This window comes from Colias croceus, chromosome 7, assembly GCF_905220415.1.
Source record: "Colias croceus chromosome 7, ilColCroc2.1".
Taxonomy (NCBI): Eukaryota; Metazoa; Arthropoda; class Insecta; order Lepidoptera; family Pieridae; genus Colias; species Colias croceus.
Genome location: NC_059543.1, coordinates 6,399,923 through 6,418,976, shown reverse-complemented (window position 1 = coordinate 6,418,976; position 19,054 = coordinate 6,399,923). Strand labels below are relative to the sequence as shown.

Here is a 19,054-nt window from a genome sequence, read left to right as displayed (position 1 = left end):
TTAGCGATAAACTACCGACCAATGACCGCTCTAACACTATATAACTGCTTTCAATTTAATTGCAAATTAACAATTTATGTACATTGTACGTATAAGCTTTTTAGTTTGAAACACCCTTTTAAAATTTAAAAGAAATTCCATTCTTTTATACATATTACAATAAAAGGTCATCAACATTAGCACAAGGGAATTCCCGATTGGATGCCATTATTCGAAACATGTTGGCTAATAAACTTCTTTGCACTTTTAAAACCATAAACTAATTGTTATAATAAAAATTCTTTTAACGTAAGATATGTATCGTCTGCTGCATGGTTTTCATGATTTTTTTAATGAGAAAAATTAAAATTCTATATCCGTTTTTAAAATATATTAAACAAATCAAACTCAAATCTAAAATAAATAAAAATTCTTAAATCTCTAAAACAATTCACATACACAAAACTAAAAGCAAAATAATCGATGGCATTATCCTTTTGGCGCTATTTTGCGAGTCTTCACCTAAAATAGTACTTTCATACGGCTTTAAATATGGCAAATACTTCAATACCATATTTAGCATTGGACCTCTTTGTAATGTTTTATTTCTCTCTATCTCTGCCAACAATTCTTCAGCACGTTGTTTGCTGTTTCTTCTCGATTGGGTAACATTGGATTCAGGCTGCTGAGTCCTTATTTCGCGTCGAACCTGTATAAAATATTTTATTAGTTATACTTCAATTTTTTATTTAGCAAATAAATCACACTCATAAATAATTCCTATGTTTTTCCAATTCATAGAATTTTAAAAAATATTTTAATACAAAAATGAGAAACAAAACTTCCACAAATCAACTTAGATTAGAAGTCTTTTGTTTAATCTAAGGTAAATATAAATAAGCGTAGAATTAACATTTTTTTTATTGTTACCTTTCCTATACTGGTTGCTGGATCAGCCAAATTGTTCTCCATACGCTCTAAAGCTTCTTGCAACTGTCGAAATGTCTCCGCTGTAAAGAAAGTAAAATATCAACATTTTATATTTGTATTTGTAAAAATTAATTCTTCACATTTGGCTTAACATAACAGTGATAGACCTCTCTAGGTCCTAAACCATTTAGGTTGCAAACACAATTGAATATCCTTTTTAAAAATTAAGACAGTTAAACGAAGAATTACTATACTAGGTACTATGATGTTTATGCAATTTTTTAGTTTTAATGGTTGTTTTAGTAACTTTGTATTGCATTTTTATATTAATTGAAAATAATATTATGTTTGTACAAACAGACACATATTTTTTACAACACATAATAAAACGCAGTTTATCTTCGAACCGCACGTTCATTTAACCACAATTATGTATTATTTACAACTTACGATCTGAAAGATAATCATCTAAGTAATCTTTAGTTGTTTCATACGACACAGTATTGGATAGATTGAGTATCATTGAGAAATTAGATTTTAATTCAATCTCAGGCGTAATATATTTTTCTGAATTTTCGATTGTTTCAATTCTTAGTGATTCTATATCTGTCTGACTGTCTAGTTCCGTTGATTCATGGCCTGGAAAATTAAATTTTATCTCAATTCCATTTCTGTACTTATTTCTATTACTATTCTCATACGATCTTAACACACCAGTTGTTATGTTTTTTGATATTAAAGTAGTTGATCCATAATTATCCAGTTCCTTATAATCAAAATCAGCATAGAGATCCCATTTTTCTGTGGTGTCTTCAACGATTTCATCTGGAACAGGTTTCAGTATCATTGTTATGTACAATTTAATTCAAGGTGATCTTTTTTCTAGATTTACTTACTTCTTAATAATTTCGGTATCGTTTGATCATCTAATTCTTCTAAATTATACGGTTTTGGACGTCCAACCACACTTACTTTCTTTTTTGCAATCCATTTATTTTGAATAACTGTTGAATCCGGTACTATAGTGGTAACTTCTTTGTTTAAATATGTAGCATTTTCTTCGTATATTTTACTATCCATTGCTTCTCTCTTATATAAGTTATTATTAGAATATAGTTCAGTTGTAAACAGATAATCAATAGTGGCCATAGCTACTGTCTTTAAGTAATGCTCGTCTAAGCTTCCCATATAATTTAATGTGTCATTATTTTCTATTTCAAGTACAGTATTTAAAAGCAAGTGTTCTTCAATACCCATGTCCTTATCGGCGTCTTCAGGAATTTTAATGTCATTTACTGGAATTAATTTAACCACTTTTGAATAATCTAAACGCACTGACTCACAATACTTCATTTGAAATATCCGCATTTCGGGAAATACAGTCTGTAGTAGTAGGTAACTAAATTAAGATTTATGGAGTAGGACTAGTATACTAATTGTGATACTAACGGAAAGTACAAAGTCCAGGTACATCAGGATCGGGTCGGGATCTCGAAGGACACATAGTGGCTGGTTCGCCAGGCGTCCAGAGCGCTCGGAAGGGTATGGGCCCTCGGGGTGCAAAGTTACAAACTAAACGTTCTACGCTTCGAACGCGACCACGCCATAGTGCCTTAAACAGAGATATAGAGTTTTGTAGATGTCCTTTACTGGGCTCTCCATAAAACATTTTGATTAGACGATTTTTTTTAATATTTCAGTTATACCTTTCACTTACCATGAATCTACTTCTTCCACATCCAACCATATACGTGCGTGACCAAATCATTTGAGCAAAATCGCCGTAATAGCTATTTGAAGACCTTGACAAAGAGATTGAATAATAGCAATATTCTAATTTATATTAATTATTAGACGTATGAATTAAACATACATTAATAAACCAAGCAGGGCAACCATAAAATACAACATTTATCATTTCATGGATTTGTTTCTTTGAATATAAACGTATTACATTGTTCACGTTAATTATAAAACAATTTGTGTAACTCTTATATACGTCAATCAACAATAACAATATAATAGAAAGACGAAACCTACGGAATATATGAAGTAAAGTTTCCTTCATAAGATATCCGTTGCATGTACCAGATGTCGACCATCGTCTCCGGCCGCAGTCCCGGCGCTTCGCCCACTATCGATGCCACACACTGTCCTACTGAGACAGAATCTGAAAATCACATTTTAATAACAAATATTAATACATTTATAGTGCTCTAATATTTATTAGTTAGCGAATTATGACTCAAGCCATCTTGTTAGTAGTGTTATTGGTGTGTTTTTACTAAACTACAAAAGTAAGTGATTCAATTTGGTTATTTCACAATGTTCATTTATATTTGTAAATTACTTGGTAGATACTTTTTCCTTTAAGCTAATGAGAGTATACGTACAAAGATCCCGGCAAGCGTCATGCTCTTCAATGTGACTCGGAGGTCTACACTGGTCGGCCCACAGCTGCGCTTCTCGTGACAATTCATCAACCCAACGCTAAAATAAATTGATAAAAGTTAATAAAACCTAAGAGATTGAGAATTTGGATACGATCAAATAAATATAAATAATTGCGATGGCAAAAAGTAGTTTAATATCCATTCACAGCCCAACCGAATATACAATATACATACAAGATTTTCCACAATTGTTTAATAATGAAATAATATTTAATATTACTAGTTTACCGCCCGCGGCTTCGCCCGCTTTGTCTAAATCCAAATAAATTATATACGAAAACCTTCCTCTTGAATAACTCTATCTATTAAACAAAATCGCATCAAAATCCGTTGCGTAGTTTTAAAGATTTAAGCATTGATACAAAGGGACATAGGGACAGAGAAAGCGACTTTTATAATATGTAGTGATTATCTGTGACAAGTAAAATAAAACATTTACCAATTTGAGCATGTCTGCAGCAGGAGGCCAATCATTCAAGCCCATCGCGATATCACTCCGTCTGCGATTAAGGCGAGCCATGATTCGCACCTTATCATCCATTGAAAGAGGCGCCTGCATGTAACCTAAGCACGTGGGTCCCGGTCCCGACTATTGTAGCATAAGATCAATTATTATTATGTGGTGCTCTTGAAACACTACATATCAATAGGAAAATAAAAATACATGGAAAATAAGCTTGCGTAAACGCCAAGTTGAAACCGATACAAATCTTTTAATTTTATGTTGATAAAAAAAAGATTAACTAAGTAATTGTAAAATATAATGTTGAACCAGCTTACCGCCCGTAGCTTCGCCCGCGAGCAGACTGTCGATGGGTGAAAACGGCATGAAAATCGATGTAGTTGTTTTTGAGTCTATAGCGAACGAGAAGGACTGTTTTATAATAAAATGAAAAACTATTGATAAATTAATTTTAACTTACCAAATACCTGCAAAATGTATGGCCATTTGTGTGACCACACATTCTAGATCCGCAGTAATTAACTGAGCCATTCGACGTCACAATTTGTAAACCAATAAAGATCACAGCTATAAAGCATTTCATCATAAAATTTTATTCACATGTTGATTTTTTGATTTACTGTGACAAGTATCTTTGTGTCAAAATGACTTCTTTTCAACAACTTTATTATGATTATGAACTTTATTGTTCAAACGGTATATTGAATGAGTATAAATACAACCTGAATTGAATCCATTTAAATTTTTTATGTAATAAATAGAGCTAGATAACAAAGTAGCGGTCCGCCCCGGCTTCGCCCATGGTACACGTATACATTTCCTCTCCATAAGAACTATCCTCGTATTTCAAGGAATATACAAAAAAAGAATTAACGAAATCAGTTCAGCCGTTCTCGAGTTATGCGCTTACCAACACATTTTGGGACTCATTTTTATATTAAGTATAAGATTAACAAACAGTTTCAAATAACTTAAAATGTAAAAATAAATTACAATTACCTACCTACGATACATTATAAAATAAATTAAACTTCCTGAGTGAAATTAAGCAGTTTATTTATTTTATTATATGTATCACCAAAGTTCCAATAATAATGTGTAATGTCACACAGATCTAGCCATCACATATGTAGTTAATTTACAAGTACATAAAATACATATTGTATATATATTTCTACGTATGTAATATCAGAACCATTATTGTGGTTTGTGTATCACACTTGACTAATTTTCCTTTATCCTCATTATAAATAAGTAAATTACTGTTTCAATTTGTCATTTAAATAGAGATGAATTCAATATATAATAACATTTCTACGATTATTAAAATTGCATATAATTTCCCAGTGAAAAAATATGATATCTACCATCGCATCTTACATCCGCTTATACTACTTACTCCTACTTTGTTTAGCCCTACTTTTTTGCTGAAAGAAAAATTATCGCATCCCAAAGTCTGACTCTATTGTAGAGTTAAATTTTTATTGAACTTTGGTGTGCGTGTCTGATGCGGTTTATGGTGATCTAGATAATGTGTATCCACGAGATACTGCCACAAATATTAATCCAAAGAACCACCTCATAAACCATATTAGAATCATTCGACTTCTTTTCTACATAATTATTTAATTTATATTAACAAATATTTTATCATTAAGATATTATTTCAATTTTAATCACATTGACCTGCTTTTCAAATTGTAGAGGTTTACTAAAACTATGATTCATTTAATAAATGCGCTTATCGCGTTAAATGAATAGCGTAGGATACTTTTTGCGTTTATTCTATGCTTTAATACATGTTAATCACACGATTCATTTCAAAACGTATTTCATTGCTCCAATATATTCTATGTATGTAGCAAGTGCTACTAAAATATTTGAGAATCAATCATAATAAACTAGCTTACCGCCCGCTGCTTCGCCCGCTTTGTCTAAAACCTAATAAATTATATACTTAAACCTACCTCTTGAATCACTTTATCTATTAAAAAAAACCGCATCAAAATCCGTTGCGTAGTTTTAAAGATTTAAGCATACAAAGGGACAGAGAACTTTGTTTTATACTATGTAGTGATAATTCGCAGTATAATTGAGCTTACGCGAATATGCATTAAATAGAAAGCAAATAGCTGTAGGTACTTACCTACGACTTATGAGTAAGTAAAGATAATTCATTGATGCAATTGCACGCATACACATTTAATATATATCACAATATTATAAATGAAATTGGTATGATTTCAGTATTTCAGTTGAAGTATTCACTGTGAGAGGAAAACATGGCTGGGCAGTTGTCTCGTTTTGTAAGTAGATTTTTTAGAAGTTCTAGGTAACTATAATTTATTGAATTTCATAAGAGCTAATGTGTATTTTCTTCTTGAAGTTATGTGCATACTTTAGTATAAAGTATTACATATTTTAACTATTTAAATAATTTATTAATAGGTACCTTATAAGTAAAATCGAAGTATAATAATTATTGTGATTAAACCATAAGAGCATTTATTATGTATTATTTATATTCCTTGTAACCAAAATATTTTTTCTTGTTTGACTGTTTATTAAGCAATTTATATAATCCATTTAAATCTATGTAGATGTTTATTTAATGTAGCGTCCAGTCCTGAAAGATATAGATATAGGTATATAGAAGCGCTAGTAATTTTCCACGAAGAGATCTTCGTTTTGTAGATACATAACAGGCATTTATATTAGGTGTTTAATGATTAAATATTTAACTATTATCTAGGAATTCTACTGTAGCAATTTGTCTCTACGACGAGGTTTTCTTCTAGCTTCTTATACCTAGTATATTTAATCAATACTTTTCGTTTAAAATCACGCTTAAATTTATTTACAGATATATCTAAAATACTTTACAACCCTCGTATTATTTGTCTCCGTGAATGGATCGTGGATGCCTATCGGTATGTATTTCTTACTTTAAAAAAATATAAGGTCATTACAAAAAGAGTCGAAAAAAAGCGGTTATGAATCAGCTTTCATTTTACAGATGAATCAAAACTCTCACCAGAATGTAGAACATTGGGCATTTGTACTGAGGTTCCGGATTATCCAGAAGATATCGCAAACGAACTAATAAAAGAGGTTTGTCATCATCTACTATAGGGTTAATTTATTTTTATTTTTTACTATTTGATCGCTCTGCCCAAGCTCGAATTAGTGTAATTTTTTTTAATTAATTTATAAAAACGTTTATACTTACCGTTATAAATGGCATTTTCCTTTATATAATTTGTTTCAGCTCAGAAATAACCAAACTATATTCAGTAATGATATCACTTTCGCATCGACGCTTTCAATCGAGAGCAGATTTGCATTCACTCCTCTAGAAGTAGAACTGTGTGATTCTATGGAAAAAGTAAGTACCTAAATCAAAGATGCCTCACATTTTTCCCAGAGACGGTTAACTATACTTATAGTTTTTTAAATATATGTATATACGACTTTTTCCTTCAAATAAGATCGAGCATTATAAACAATTATTAATCCACAAACGGCAAATTCAATATGTTATGAAGTTATTACGAGAAATTCTTAAGAATAGAAAAAATACTCGTCCTTTTGTCATACCTACTGGGGCAACGCCTACCACCCATGATACCCGCTTCAGCAATCAAGTCTATTCTACACAAAATATACTTTAACCATTTGAAATATGTGATTATATAATATGATCATATATGAAATGTGTGATTAAGTGATTGTACGCAATTATAATGTTTACCTAATAACTACTTTTAGCTCTATGTTCCGAAAGCTGCCAAAAGCAAAAGTGGCTTGTGGTTTTATATTTTAAATTCTAAACAAGAACCAGTTCAACGATTTCGTGTGGAAATATGCAGGTTAGTTTTTATTTTTATTTTAATTAATTAGTAGTGCATTTATATTGAAAGTAAAAGATAGAGTTTTAAGAGGTCTACAGATACGATGTCACGAAAATGCATTATTTGTAATATCATATCATACATTTTAATTAATACCAAGATTAATATTACATTAAAAATTATTATTTCTGTTCACAGACCAAATGATAAAAAAATGATGATGCGAGGGTAAGTGTATAAACATAGCAATGCAAATATAAATTTTGGGGCCTGAATTTCATTTCAGTAAGAGTATAAATAATCATTATCAGATATTTCTTAAAAAAATACTTAATTAAAAAAAAAATAATTGTAAACATAACTAGTCCTAGTTACGAAAACTTAAATTATGACTGATTTAACTCCTCGGTTTTTTCAGCAATACAGAAAATGGTCGTTGTTCCTTGTTAGCGTTATTCAGCAACGACTCCGAGGGAATTTGCGTTCAGAAATACATACTGAGAGAAATGATAGCATTATCGAGGTCTAAACGTGAAGCATTTGTGGAACATTTCTATATTCCTTGCTGTTGCGAGTGTGTTGAGAGAAAAAAGTAGAATTGAATCGTAATAAAATATTTACAAATAAAACGAAGTTTTTTATTTTCTATTATATTATGTGCATATAATATGTTATGTGGTTATTACTTTTTGTATCAAGTATGTATGTAGGTACCTATTGAAAATCATTGACTTTGCGTTATATATTTCTTTTGAAAAACCCAAGATTTTATTTGAAATTTTATAGTGAAATACTTAAGTAAAACAGAAACAAAATTTAAACTCAAAACTAATATAATAAAGAGATAGTTTCTAAATTGATATTTTTTATAATAATTAGATAATAATAAAATTCTAACTGAAAGCTACTCTATTTAGGAGCAGCATTGGCTTTTTACTAGGAAAAGGTTTGATATTCGGCTAGTTATGTATACAATAAAACATTGAATTTTTCCAATACATTTATTATAATAAACTATTAAATCGAAAGTCTTCACTTAGGAATGAATCATAAATATCTTTACAAACTTTCCTTATTACCTAATAAAATTTGTAACAATGAATACATTTAAATGTTCAATCACAATAAATATTAACATAGAGTTCCATTACCAATCTTTCTACAAAAATCTAAACGAACCCGCATTTTTAAATAATATGTATCAAATTTTATACCATAACATATTAGAAAAATAAAAATACGTGTGGCACTCGGGGACTGCCGCGGCAAAGCTATTGCATGCTATGCCTTCAAGCCACACCTCCGCCCGTCGGAGTGGGGAGCGTGAGGTTTTTCGTTACGGAATTTCTGGATTCGGTCCCCGCGCTCAAGGCCCGCGATAGAAGCTATGCAATAGCTTAAAAAATTACACACTTATTACGTGTAATCATACTTTCATTTACATAATATAAAAGTGAAGGAAAATGTAATGAAATTATTACAACAAAAATGTTAATCTACCCGTTATTAACAAATACTATGTATTTCATAAAATAGACTATTGAATACAATCGTACAAATATAATTCTTTGTTCCTTAACAGAGTACTTACTTATAGAATAAAAATTATTTCTCAATATTTTTACAAATTAAAGCAATATATTATGCGTAAACAATGTACACTAGTACTCTATATTATCGCGTCCGCGTTAAAATGTAGAAGCCCTTTTGGCTAACATTAAGAGACACCTTACAAAAAAAAAAAAAAACTCTATATTATAAGAACATTTATTTTTCTAAATCTTCGGGTTTTGGCAAATAGTACATGGAATCTATGAAATGCTTCGTTATGTCGGACACGAGGCTTCGGTCGGAAATGCTTTGCGCTACTCCGTAGATTGCCATCTGTAAAAAAATACAATTTGTCATGTCGATAATATTTTGATAGTATTTATTGTTAAAACATAATAAACCGATATGGGTAAAAGAGACTATAATTATTTAATAGTTGGAACGACCAAGTAATCCAAACTGATATTATGAAGAGGAAACATTTAATTTTTAGTTTATATACATATCCTGGGTATTCAATATGTATTATTAAAGTAACTATCAAAAAAAAAATAACTTGAGAGGTGTCAAGGGACTCCCGTATAGAACGAAGTTCTATGAGAGAGAGAAAGAGACAGACAGAGAAACACGCGCACGCCGCACGGCAATAACAAAAAGCTAAGTGTCGTTACATCTTATGGTTTTTTATTTCGTTTCAACAAGAAAAAGTCATTAAAAATCCACCAAAAAACAAAAAAACTAAAAAAAAATAATTGTGGCACTCGGGGACTGCCGCGGCAAAGCTATTGCATACTATGCCTTCAAGCCACACCTCCGTGCCCGTCGGAGTGGGGAGCGTGAGGTTTTTTTCGTTACGGGATTTCTGGATTCGATCCCCGCGCTCAAGGCCCGCGATAGAAGCTATGCATCTCTCACCTTCCCGCCAACCGGCGCCGCCCCACTGCGGCGACACTCCGCGGCCGCCTCCGTGACGTCACGCACGAACCGCTCCGCCACGCCCGCAGCCGTGTGTGCGTGCGTCACGCAGATGTGGATGCTGGGATACATGAAAATAGGTTATATTATATACCACATATATTATATGATTATTATTTTATATTATACTAGCGGCCCGTCCCGGCTTCGCACGGGCATTAAACATTACATTTAGATTTGTTAATTTTACTAAACGAATTATTATCAAGCGTAAATTCCGCACACGTCCATCACGTAGGTAGCCGACCGCGCGAGTAAGCCGCGCGGCAAGTTTATTTCGTGATCTTAACCCCCCTCCCGTACCCCTGCCCGAGTGACGCTACAACGCATAGCTAGCCGAATACAGTTTATTTTTTAATTTTTTTTTAACTCGTGATATCTTTTGATTTGATTGTCAGAATCGAATAATTCAAAAAGTAATATAAAGATATTGAAGCAGTCTTAAATAATACATCGTTTATTTTGATAAGGGTTAATACCAAGGTACAAATAAAGAGCTTTTTGTAGCGGTGGTATTTTAATTTCTTTTTTTCAATAAAAAAACGCTTATTGTGACATGACTGTAATAGTTAGAGATATGCTGCCGCTGATTTTTTGTAGATAATGGTGTGTTCTAAAAAAATGTAGTATATCATTTTGTTCTATCATCAATAGTTTTCGCAGCGCACGCGATGTAAGGTAGTTTTTTGATATTTTTTTCACACCTTGGATTACGTTATCGTAATTTTAGTAAGGATGCCTATTTTTTTTGAAAATGAAATATAGCCTATGTCACTCAGAAATGATGTAGCTTTCCAACAGTGAAAGAATTTTTCAAATCTGCCAAGTAGTTTCGGAGCCTATTCAATTCATACAAACAAACAAACAAAAAATCAAACCTTTCCTCTTTATAATATTTGTATAGACTAGCTTACCGCCCGCGGCTTCGCCCGCTTTCTCTATGGCCGTTCCCAATATTCAAACTACGGTTATAGATATCAGCTATCTCCGATAGCTAGTAAGGTTCTATCTATCGTAAGATAGATAAGATATTGGGAACGGCCATAAAACGATTTGAGATTTAAACTATCCTATCCTTCAAATTGGATCGAACTGCACATGGTGTGCGAATTTTATTATAATCGGTTAAGGAGTTGATTTAGGAGTCCATTGAGGACAAACATTGTGACACGAGATTTATATATATATTAAGATGATTATTACATTATATGTATTAAATACCACAATATAACGATGCATTTACATCAAACGAACACAGAGCTAGAGCAAGAGCAATCTTTCGTGATATTTTAGTGTAAACGAAATCTCGTATTCAGTTTTGTTCAATATTATTACATTGCACAGAATCTTCTCGAAGACACTAAGAACAACGAAAGAATATTCTACGCCTATCAAATCCATACATGAACGAAAATACAAAGAACAAACACAATGATACCAGACTGATCCAGCTTGTGATATTTGTAATAATATAACCAATTGTTCTGAGACGTTATGACATACCCAGAAGGAAATTGCAGCGCATTCAAACTCCACCCTTTCTTGTGCAAAAGTTCGGCCATTGTGAAAATGTCGAACTCCTTAGAGCCAAACGCAATCACGGTGGTCGCCGGCTTGCCGAATATGTAGATGCCTTTCACTTTGCGTAACCTGGTAAATGAATAAAAAAAATCGTCTTAGCAAAAAAAAAAAAATTTTTTCGAATCATATAGTAGTCCATTTATTTCTTACAAAAATAAAAATGCAGATATTCAATATTTTTACGGGATAATCAATACTTGAGTATTCCTGCAGTAAAGGAGATCAAACAGGAATATTAAAATACGCTGCGTTGTGACGTGAAAGAAAGACAAACTTCCGCATTAACGAGAACTAACGTTTAGTTGTATCGTTATCTTGTTTAGAACGTATTAATTCATTGGGAGAAGCTTCTGGCTCTTGAGATAAAGTGATTTTACTAATTTATATGGATTCATATTTAAGCACTTAGTATTTATTATGTAAATTTAAACAAAATGAAAGTTATTATTATGCATAGAATTATAAATGTATTCGTTCCTATAAATTGTGATAAAATAAACTTACTATATTTTATTTTTTGTTAACTTACTCAGCCTCGATGTACGTGGTGGTAGCCAAGATGTCTGCCGTCATGCGCACATACCGCTCGCGGCCGATGTACATCATGGTCGCCCAGCACGCTGCTATTAAACCTCCAGCTCGACTGCCTACAAATATAAGTTATTATTACAGTAACAATAATTACTGGCACATAAATAAATCTAAACATAGTAAATTATTATTACTTTAATAACTATTACTGGCACCTGTCATATATCAATAATAAAAGTGTTATTTTTTTACTCATGGACATATTTTGTTTGTGGTTTTATTAGGTCGCCTCAATGTACATCTATTTACTCTACTCAAGTGCTTACTTTATGTACGCTACGTAATCACAAGAAATTATAAATCATTTCATTATTTTATAATTAGTAAACTAGATTGGATATATCTCTCACTCTCTCTTTTTTCTTTAACTCATTCTCTTACTCTCTCTTACATAATATACTAACCATTAACAGTAGGAGAGCCATAAACACCGCCGGGCCAGTCTGTAGTCACAGTATACTGGCAGTGACGATACTCTGGTCGGCGATACAACACTACCGATGTGCCTTTTGGCGCAAATCCGTACTGAAATAAAATAATATTGGTACAAACACTAGGTATTAAAAATATATAAAGTAAAAGTTATATTCTTGTTAGGTTGTTTATGAACCGCCGCACGAACCGAGCGAGCGAAACGAGCGGGCTGCGATAACGGCCGGCATTCGCTTGCAAAAAGCGACTTTATGGCATTTCCTATTTAAAAAATACAAACTATGCCGGTATACAACAACCTACTTGCATATAATTTATGTATCGTCAAATTCCAACTAAATTATTTAATAATTAATATTTTTACAACAACAACAAGTTAATAGACGTTACTCTAGCGCGATGTCGGATAGTGTTTATATGAAGTTAGGTGATGATCTTATTACCTGGTGAGGGGATTATAGACCCACCTTATGCGTATCAGCGGACATTCTAGCCACTCCAGGCAGGCGGAAATCGAACACGGGCACGGGCACGAAGCCGCCGAGACACGCGTCCACGTGCACGACGTCGAACAACGCTTGTATGTCATCTATTATGTCGTACCATAGGGGAAGTTCGTTGATGATCCTGCTCTCTGAGGGAGGAGTTATAGACCCACCTTATGCGTATCAGCGGACATGCTAGCCACTCCGGGCAGGCGGAAGTCGAACACGGGCACGGGGTACCCGGCGGCCGGCATGAAGGCCGCCACGAAGCCGCCGAGACACGCGTCCACGTGCAGCGGCACGCCGTACTCCAGCGCGATGTCGGATAATGCTTGTATGTCGTCCATCGTGCCGTACGGAAAGTTCGGGGCGGAGCCTACGATCTGGAAGAGATTAATATAATATATTTCAAATGCATAAAATTTGAAATGGCCTAAAATATTTTTTCTCGAATACTAATTATCGTAATATTATAATGAAAAGGATTTTTTTTTATTTACTTATTTAAACCCCTATAATAATATTCAAAAAGTGCAAAATAAGGGAGCGAAATTCAAACTTCCAAAACGCACCACCATAGGTCGAATGAAATGTGACGTCATCTGACACGACATTGTATTCATCACTCCACAATAAACACTAAGGTAAACACCCACTGGACGTGTCATGTGACGTCACGCAAAGCGCGCGCAAAATGGCGGCGTTTGAACTGTTTAAATTTTTTAAAAGTTTTAAATTTCATTTTTAAAAATATCTAGAGTATTTTGAAGCCCATTATTATTATTTTCTACGTTATAAAATAGTAAACTATTAATTTAAAACAAAAAAGAAAAACATGAATATTCCCCACTGTTTGAACCTGGATATGGGTTTGAAGATTCTTGACTCTCATTAGAAATTACATTCTCACAGAATTGAGAATGTGACTTGTATGCTTATATGCATAGTATAAAACGATAGGTATAACAGAAACAGGACAAAATAAAAAGAGCCTCAAAAATGTTTTATACTTAAACACAATTTGATATAAAAAAATAAAAATCTTTTATCACGAAGTTTTGTCCTTCATGCACCACAACATACAATATAAATATTGTGCATTTATTTTAAATTCAGTTTGCTAAATCGTCATAATATTTCAAAAGGAATTTTACATTTGCAAGTTACTTGTTAAAAAAATACACATTTCTATCAAAACTATTTATCATTTTTTTTACTGTTCCATAATAACAATAAACACTATCACTTTCATACCCTATTTATTTCATTAAAAATCGACAATACCACTTACCATACAAGTCCTTCTCCCAATAGCCTTTTTCACAGCGTTCACATCAACGGTCAGCGTCTCAGAATTTACTGGCACTGTGACGACTGATATCCCCAAATACTGGGCAGCTTTATCGAACGCAGTGTGTGCTGTCGTGGGTAATACCATTTGTGGATTTGATATACCATTGTTGTATGCCAAATCGCGGAACGCTTTGCAGGCCATCATTATAGATTCTGTTCCACCGGTAGTAACCTATAAAAGGAAATTTCTTATAGGTGAAAATTTTATTGATTTCTTTATGGATAAAACAAAAGCTTGATTCGTTAATTGAATATATTTTATATTCTAGCTTGTAAGGTTCTTTTTAAATTCTTAGTAGGGAAAAGGTTACGGGAAAAAAAGTTAGGGGAAAGGTAAAGTTTAAAAGGTTACGTTATATACATAACGGCATTAGAAATTAATTCTAATGCCGGTATTAATGTAATAGAAATCGGAAGATGGAATTTAAAACCATTCTTCATCTTGTTAACTCCCGGGAACACATCCCTGTGCAGCGGGTTGGTGTACGCAGTGAGAGCGTACGAAGGTCACCCCACAATTACCATACAGTTTATCTCAATTACTCAAACTTACCGTGCCACAGCACTCGTCATCTCCATGAAACAGATTAGCCGCCATGCGCACAATCTCCGCCTCCATTTTGTTAACGCCCGGGAACACATCCGCATGCAGCGGGTTCGTATACGCAGTGAGAGCGTACGCGTCGCACGCCACGCGGCAGATGTCCTCGTTCGTGTGGTACACCGCGCCCGATACGTTGCCGCCCTTCCAGTCGTATGTGCCTAGACAATACATATTTTAGTTTTCTCAATAAAAATGAATCGCCAAATGAATTGCTAATGCAATTCGGGTATTTTTTTTTTGGCACAAAGACAAGGTTGTTTATGGAGAGAAAGAACGAACGAGCTACATTGAGCATTTTTTAAGACATTTGGCCTAACCATTCAATTAAGAATTTGTGCGTCCTTCATGTAAGCATTAATGAATGCCTAATGGATTAAATACGTAAATATTTATTTATTATTGATGACCTTATTTTCTATGTTATAGAATATAGACACAAATGAGTGTGATGTTAATTGCTTAACCGATTAACATTCGGATAAAGGTGTAGTTTTTTGTATCAACTAAACTTTAAAATCACTAACCCAAACTCAAGTGATCCCTAATCTCTTCAGCAACCCTTTCTGAAGGCAGTCCATTTTCTGGTAGGTATCTATTTATAGGAACACCCGCCAAACGCTTTGCTACGTCTTTTTTAAAATCTTTCTGTATTTCTGCCATTTTCTCTTCGATTTTTCTTCTCACTATTGGGACTTGACGAAGCCATCGGAAAAATTCTTTTCTTAGTCTTGTGGTAGGCGCTGAAAGTAAGAGCAAAACGAAACATTACAAGCAGGAAAGATTACACATAACAATACATGTTTAGAAATAACAAAAATGTATAACTTGGGTTTTCGTTATATTTGGCCTATTAACCTTTGAATACTTTTAATAATAATTCTTATGAGTTGCGCTTACTAATAAGTAGGTTGTAACGTATACACTATACAACAACAAGTCTTTATATGTATGTAATGACCATCTGCTATACATAAAACTGTCCGAATAGGATTTGCCCTAACAAAGAACATTACAAAGATAGCGTCATTAGGAATTTATAAATGACTAACAGGCTTAACTAACCCGTTTCCCTTGAATGACATTCTTATTAAATAAGAATAAAAATAGTGTTGTTAACAATTTTAACAATAGAATGTTTCTAGGATAAACTTTCGGTAGCGTTAGTAATTCTGCACCTTTATCAATGCATGAGGACCAAATGTCTAAGTGTTTCACACGTGCACGGTGCATTCCACGGAACATTGCTGTCTAGATATGGAGCATATGCAGCGGACCTTAGTTATACAAAACATAGAGAACCACCAGATCTAGACCGAGCCCCTTTGTTCCGATAGCGCTGGGCACAGTACGATTCAAACTTAATGGCAGCTCGGGACATCGAACGATCGCTATTTTTTCGCACAGAAAACAATTTTAGATGCCTAATAGCGGGACGTTAGGTACCCTTAACGAGTGCGGGTGCGCAAAGGTCCCTGACCTGCACCCGCACTCGCACCTGCACCTAACTTCCGAATTAAATCGAACTGTACAACACAAAACAAAATGAGGACAGGAATTTCCCAATTGTATCTAGACTAATTTGTCCATCTATCCAATTTATACGGAATCAATATGCACATCTGAATCACGATCGATCCCATTTTTTTCAATCAGAAATTCACAAGTTGAATGAGGAAAATACTATGAACAAAATAAATTACGACATCGCTCCAAAAAAATTCATTGAGGAAAATATGATAATAAACTCGATGAGAAGAAATGATCAGAATGACTTTGCAGCTTTTAGAAGTGACTCAATATTATGATGACGGAATACTGTAGTGGTTTAAGAAAAATACGCAACTATTTCATCAGTTTAAAGTATAATTGACTAATAAGGAAATAAAAAATATAAAAAATTCAGCTCCAATTTCGGGACTCAATTTTTCGAAAAATCTCGTAAATAAACTTATTCAATAACACAGAAACTTTTCCTTCTTTATAAATATTATTTAGGTATGTACTTATTTTATTTTAGGAGGTACCTATACATTGACCTTGTAAGCCTTTCAAAAAACGTAACTTTTGTATGTATCTTTATTTTGAGTAGGAATGCCTAAATTGGAGTTTTAAACAAAACGAAAGACCTTCAAATCTCTAATTTTATCATATCAAATCAGAAAAATTAAGTATTACATCATAATCATACTACTTTTTATTTACAACTATGAACACATTTTACATTTCACCTTTATTAGAAGGAAACGGTGATAAAAAAAAATTATACTTGGCAATTATTAGTAAGAAGTATTAAACATAGATAATAATATTTCTACATTTCATCTGTAAAGCCCAAATTTTTTCCTTTATCTTCACTTATAGATAGGAAAGATTTAATTATATGTATGTTATGATTAAACTCTGAAATGTATTTCAAATTTTTTTAGATTATTTCTGAGTGACATAGGCTATTTTTTATTTCATTTATATTATATCCCAGGTCAACCCAGGCAAAGGCGGCAAAGGGTGGTTAGTGTATCATAAATATTTTACAATATAGTGTATTAGCTATACTAAGTTTGTTTGTTTGCTTGAACGCACTAATGTCAGGAACCATGGGTCGAATTTGAAAAATGATTTCACTGATAGATAGTCCATTTATTGAGGAATTCTATAGGCAATATATTATTATCATTACGCTAATACCAATTAGAACAGAGCAACATGGGTAAAACCATGGGCCACAGCTAGTAACTAATACAAAAAGATGAATGTAATTTGAATGTACAAATAGTGTATGGAGTGTTCAAACAGTTGTTAAAGAATAATTAGAAATATCACTTTCAAGGTTACAGTTTATGCTAATAGTGTCTATTATCATTACACACATGAAACGATAAACAAGTACAGTCGTACTAGTACTGACACAAATCTCCTAATTTCGAAATTTGTAAGAATTTTCAATTACATAGGAATGTTTTAAAAAATATGACTAGAAAAGAAAAACTTTATATTCCTGTATTCCATACACATTAAGCCAAAAGTATCAGGAATAGACCCACGAAGTTTTTTTCTAAGAGTTATACCTATTATGTAGAAATAAAATATACTCACTTTCTTTTCCATTATAAAGACTGTGTGCCCAGACAAGTGCTAATACTGAAGATGCAGTTAGAGTCACTATTTGCCATGGTTCTTTACCATCAAAGAACTTATTGATGGCTTTCAATGGTTGTGGTCGCTCACTCATGATTAGACTGTAATTTTTCAAAAACAGATAAAATACAAAGAATAATATTAATGATATAATTTAATTATTTGCAATTACTCATAAATGTAGAGTTAACAATTTACCTGTAATTATTTATCAGAAACTAAAATCTTTATGGATCAATCAAAAATTACAAATTCTTAATCATGTTAATTATGTAGATAACAAATTATAGTTTGCGATAGTTGTAAATCCCTGAGAACACAAAGTTCAGCTGAACTATATAATTTAATAATTTTTATAGTCACGGAAATGTTCTGTTAGATATTTATGAACACTTTTTATTAAATAAAACAGCTGCTAAGGCGTAATTAGCAAAATCCACATAAAAAAAATTAAGCAATATGAATTGTTAGAGCACTAACATCTACCTAACTGTCCTAATTCTGTTAAAATAGGTACAAGAAACACAACACAGAGTTTTGAGGAAAATTATTTTCAATCATATGTTTATGACAACAAGAGCACCACAGATAAACTATAAAGGAAGATTTAAAAGTTCTACAAATAATTCAAGAAAATTGAAAATAAAATAGTATCTATACTTACTATACTT

At 32.7% G+C, this 19,054-nt stretch overlaps 3 protein-coding genes across 4 annotated transcripts; 1 reads left to right on the top strand and 2 right to left on the bottom strand.

The window, feature by feature from the left end:
- Window positions 1–417: 417 nt before the first annotated feature.
- On the bottom strand, window positions 418–4,507 carry LOC123693237. Its single transcript, XM_045638238.1, has 11 exons — window positions 4,286–4,507; window positions 3,802–3,951; window positions 3,303–3,399; window positions 2,950–3,079; window positions 2,627–2,711; window positions 2,359–2,521; window positions 1,806–2,204; window positions 1,624–1,734; window positions 1,360–1,548; window positions 910–989; window positions 418–688 (listed from the first exon to the last, which is right to left on the bottom strand). The coding sequence occupies exons 1-11, from the start codon at window positions 4,409–4,411 to the stop codon at window positions 431–433; spliced, it is 1,788 nt and encodes a 595-aa protein (XP_045494194.1). The 5' UTR covers window positions 4,412–4,507; the 3' UTR covers window positions 418–430.
- A 1,565-nt stretch (window positions 4,508–6,072) lies between these two features.
- LOC123693025 lies at window positions 6,073–8,305 on the top strand. Its single transcript, XM_045637891.1, has 7 exons — window positions 6,073–6,131; window positions 6,689–6,755; window positions 6,842–6,936; window positions 7,094–7,210; window positions 7,594–7,694; window positions 7,875–7,904; window positions 8,095–8,305. The coding sequence occupies exons 1-7, from the start codon at window positions 6,108–6,110 to the stop codon at window positions 8,270–8,272; spliced, it is 612 nt and encodes a 203-aa protein (XP_045493847.1). The 5' UTR covers window positions 6,073–6,107; the 3' UTR covers window positions 8,273–8,305.
- A 959-nt stretch (window positions 8,306–9,264) lies between these two features.
- On the bottom strand, window positions 9,265–18,940 carry LOC123693278 (sphingosine-1-phosphate lyase). 2 transcript variants are annotated; one of them, XM_045638289.1, is made up of 12 exons: window positions 18,582–18,940; window positions 18,342–18,484; window positions 15,773–15,988; window positions 15,198–15,406; window positions 14,583–14,816; window positions 13,465–13,674; window positions 12,779–12,899; window positions 12,313–12,430; window positions 11,706–11,852; window positions 10,143–10,263; window positions 9,431–9,560; window positions 9,265–9,349 (listed from the first exon to the last, which is right to left on the bottom strand). In XM_045638289.1, the coding sequence occupies exons 2-11, from the start codon at window positions 18,475–18,477 to the stop codon at window positions 9,444–9,446; spliced, it is 1,629 nt and encodes a 542-aa protein (XP_045494245.1). In that variant the 5' UTR covers window positions 18,478–18,484; window positions 18,582–18,940; the 3' UTR covers window positions 9,265–9,349; window positions 9,431–9,443. The 2 variants fall into 2 exon arrangements, with proteins under 2 accessions (XP_045494245.1, XP_045494244.1); XM_045638288.1 differs by lacking the exon at window positions 9,265–9,349 and having other exon boundaries at window positions 9,426–9,560.
- Between the last annotated feature and the right edge of the window lie 114 nt (window positions 18,941–19,054).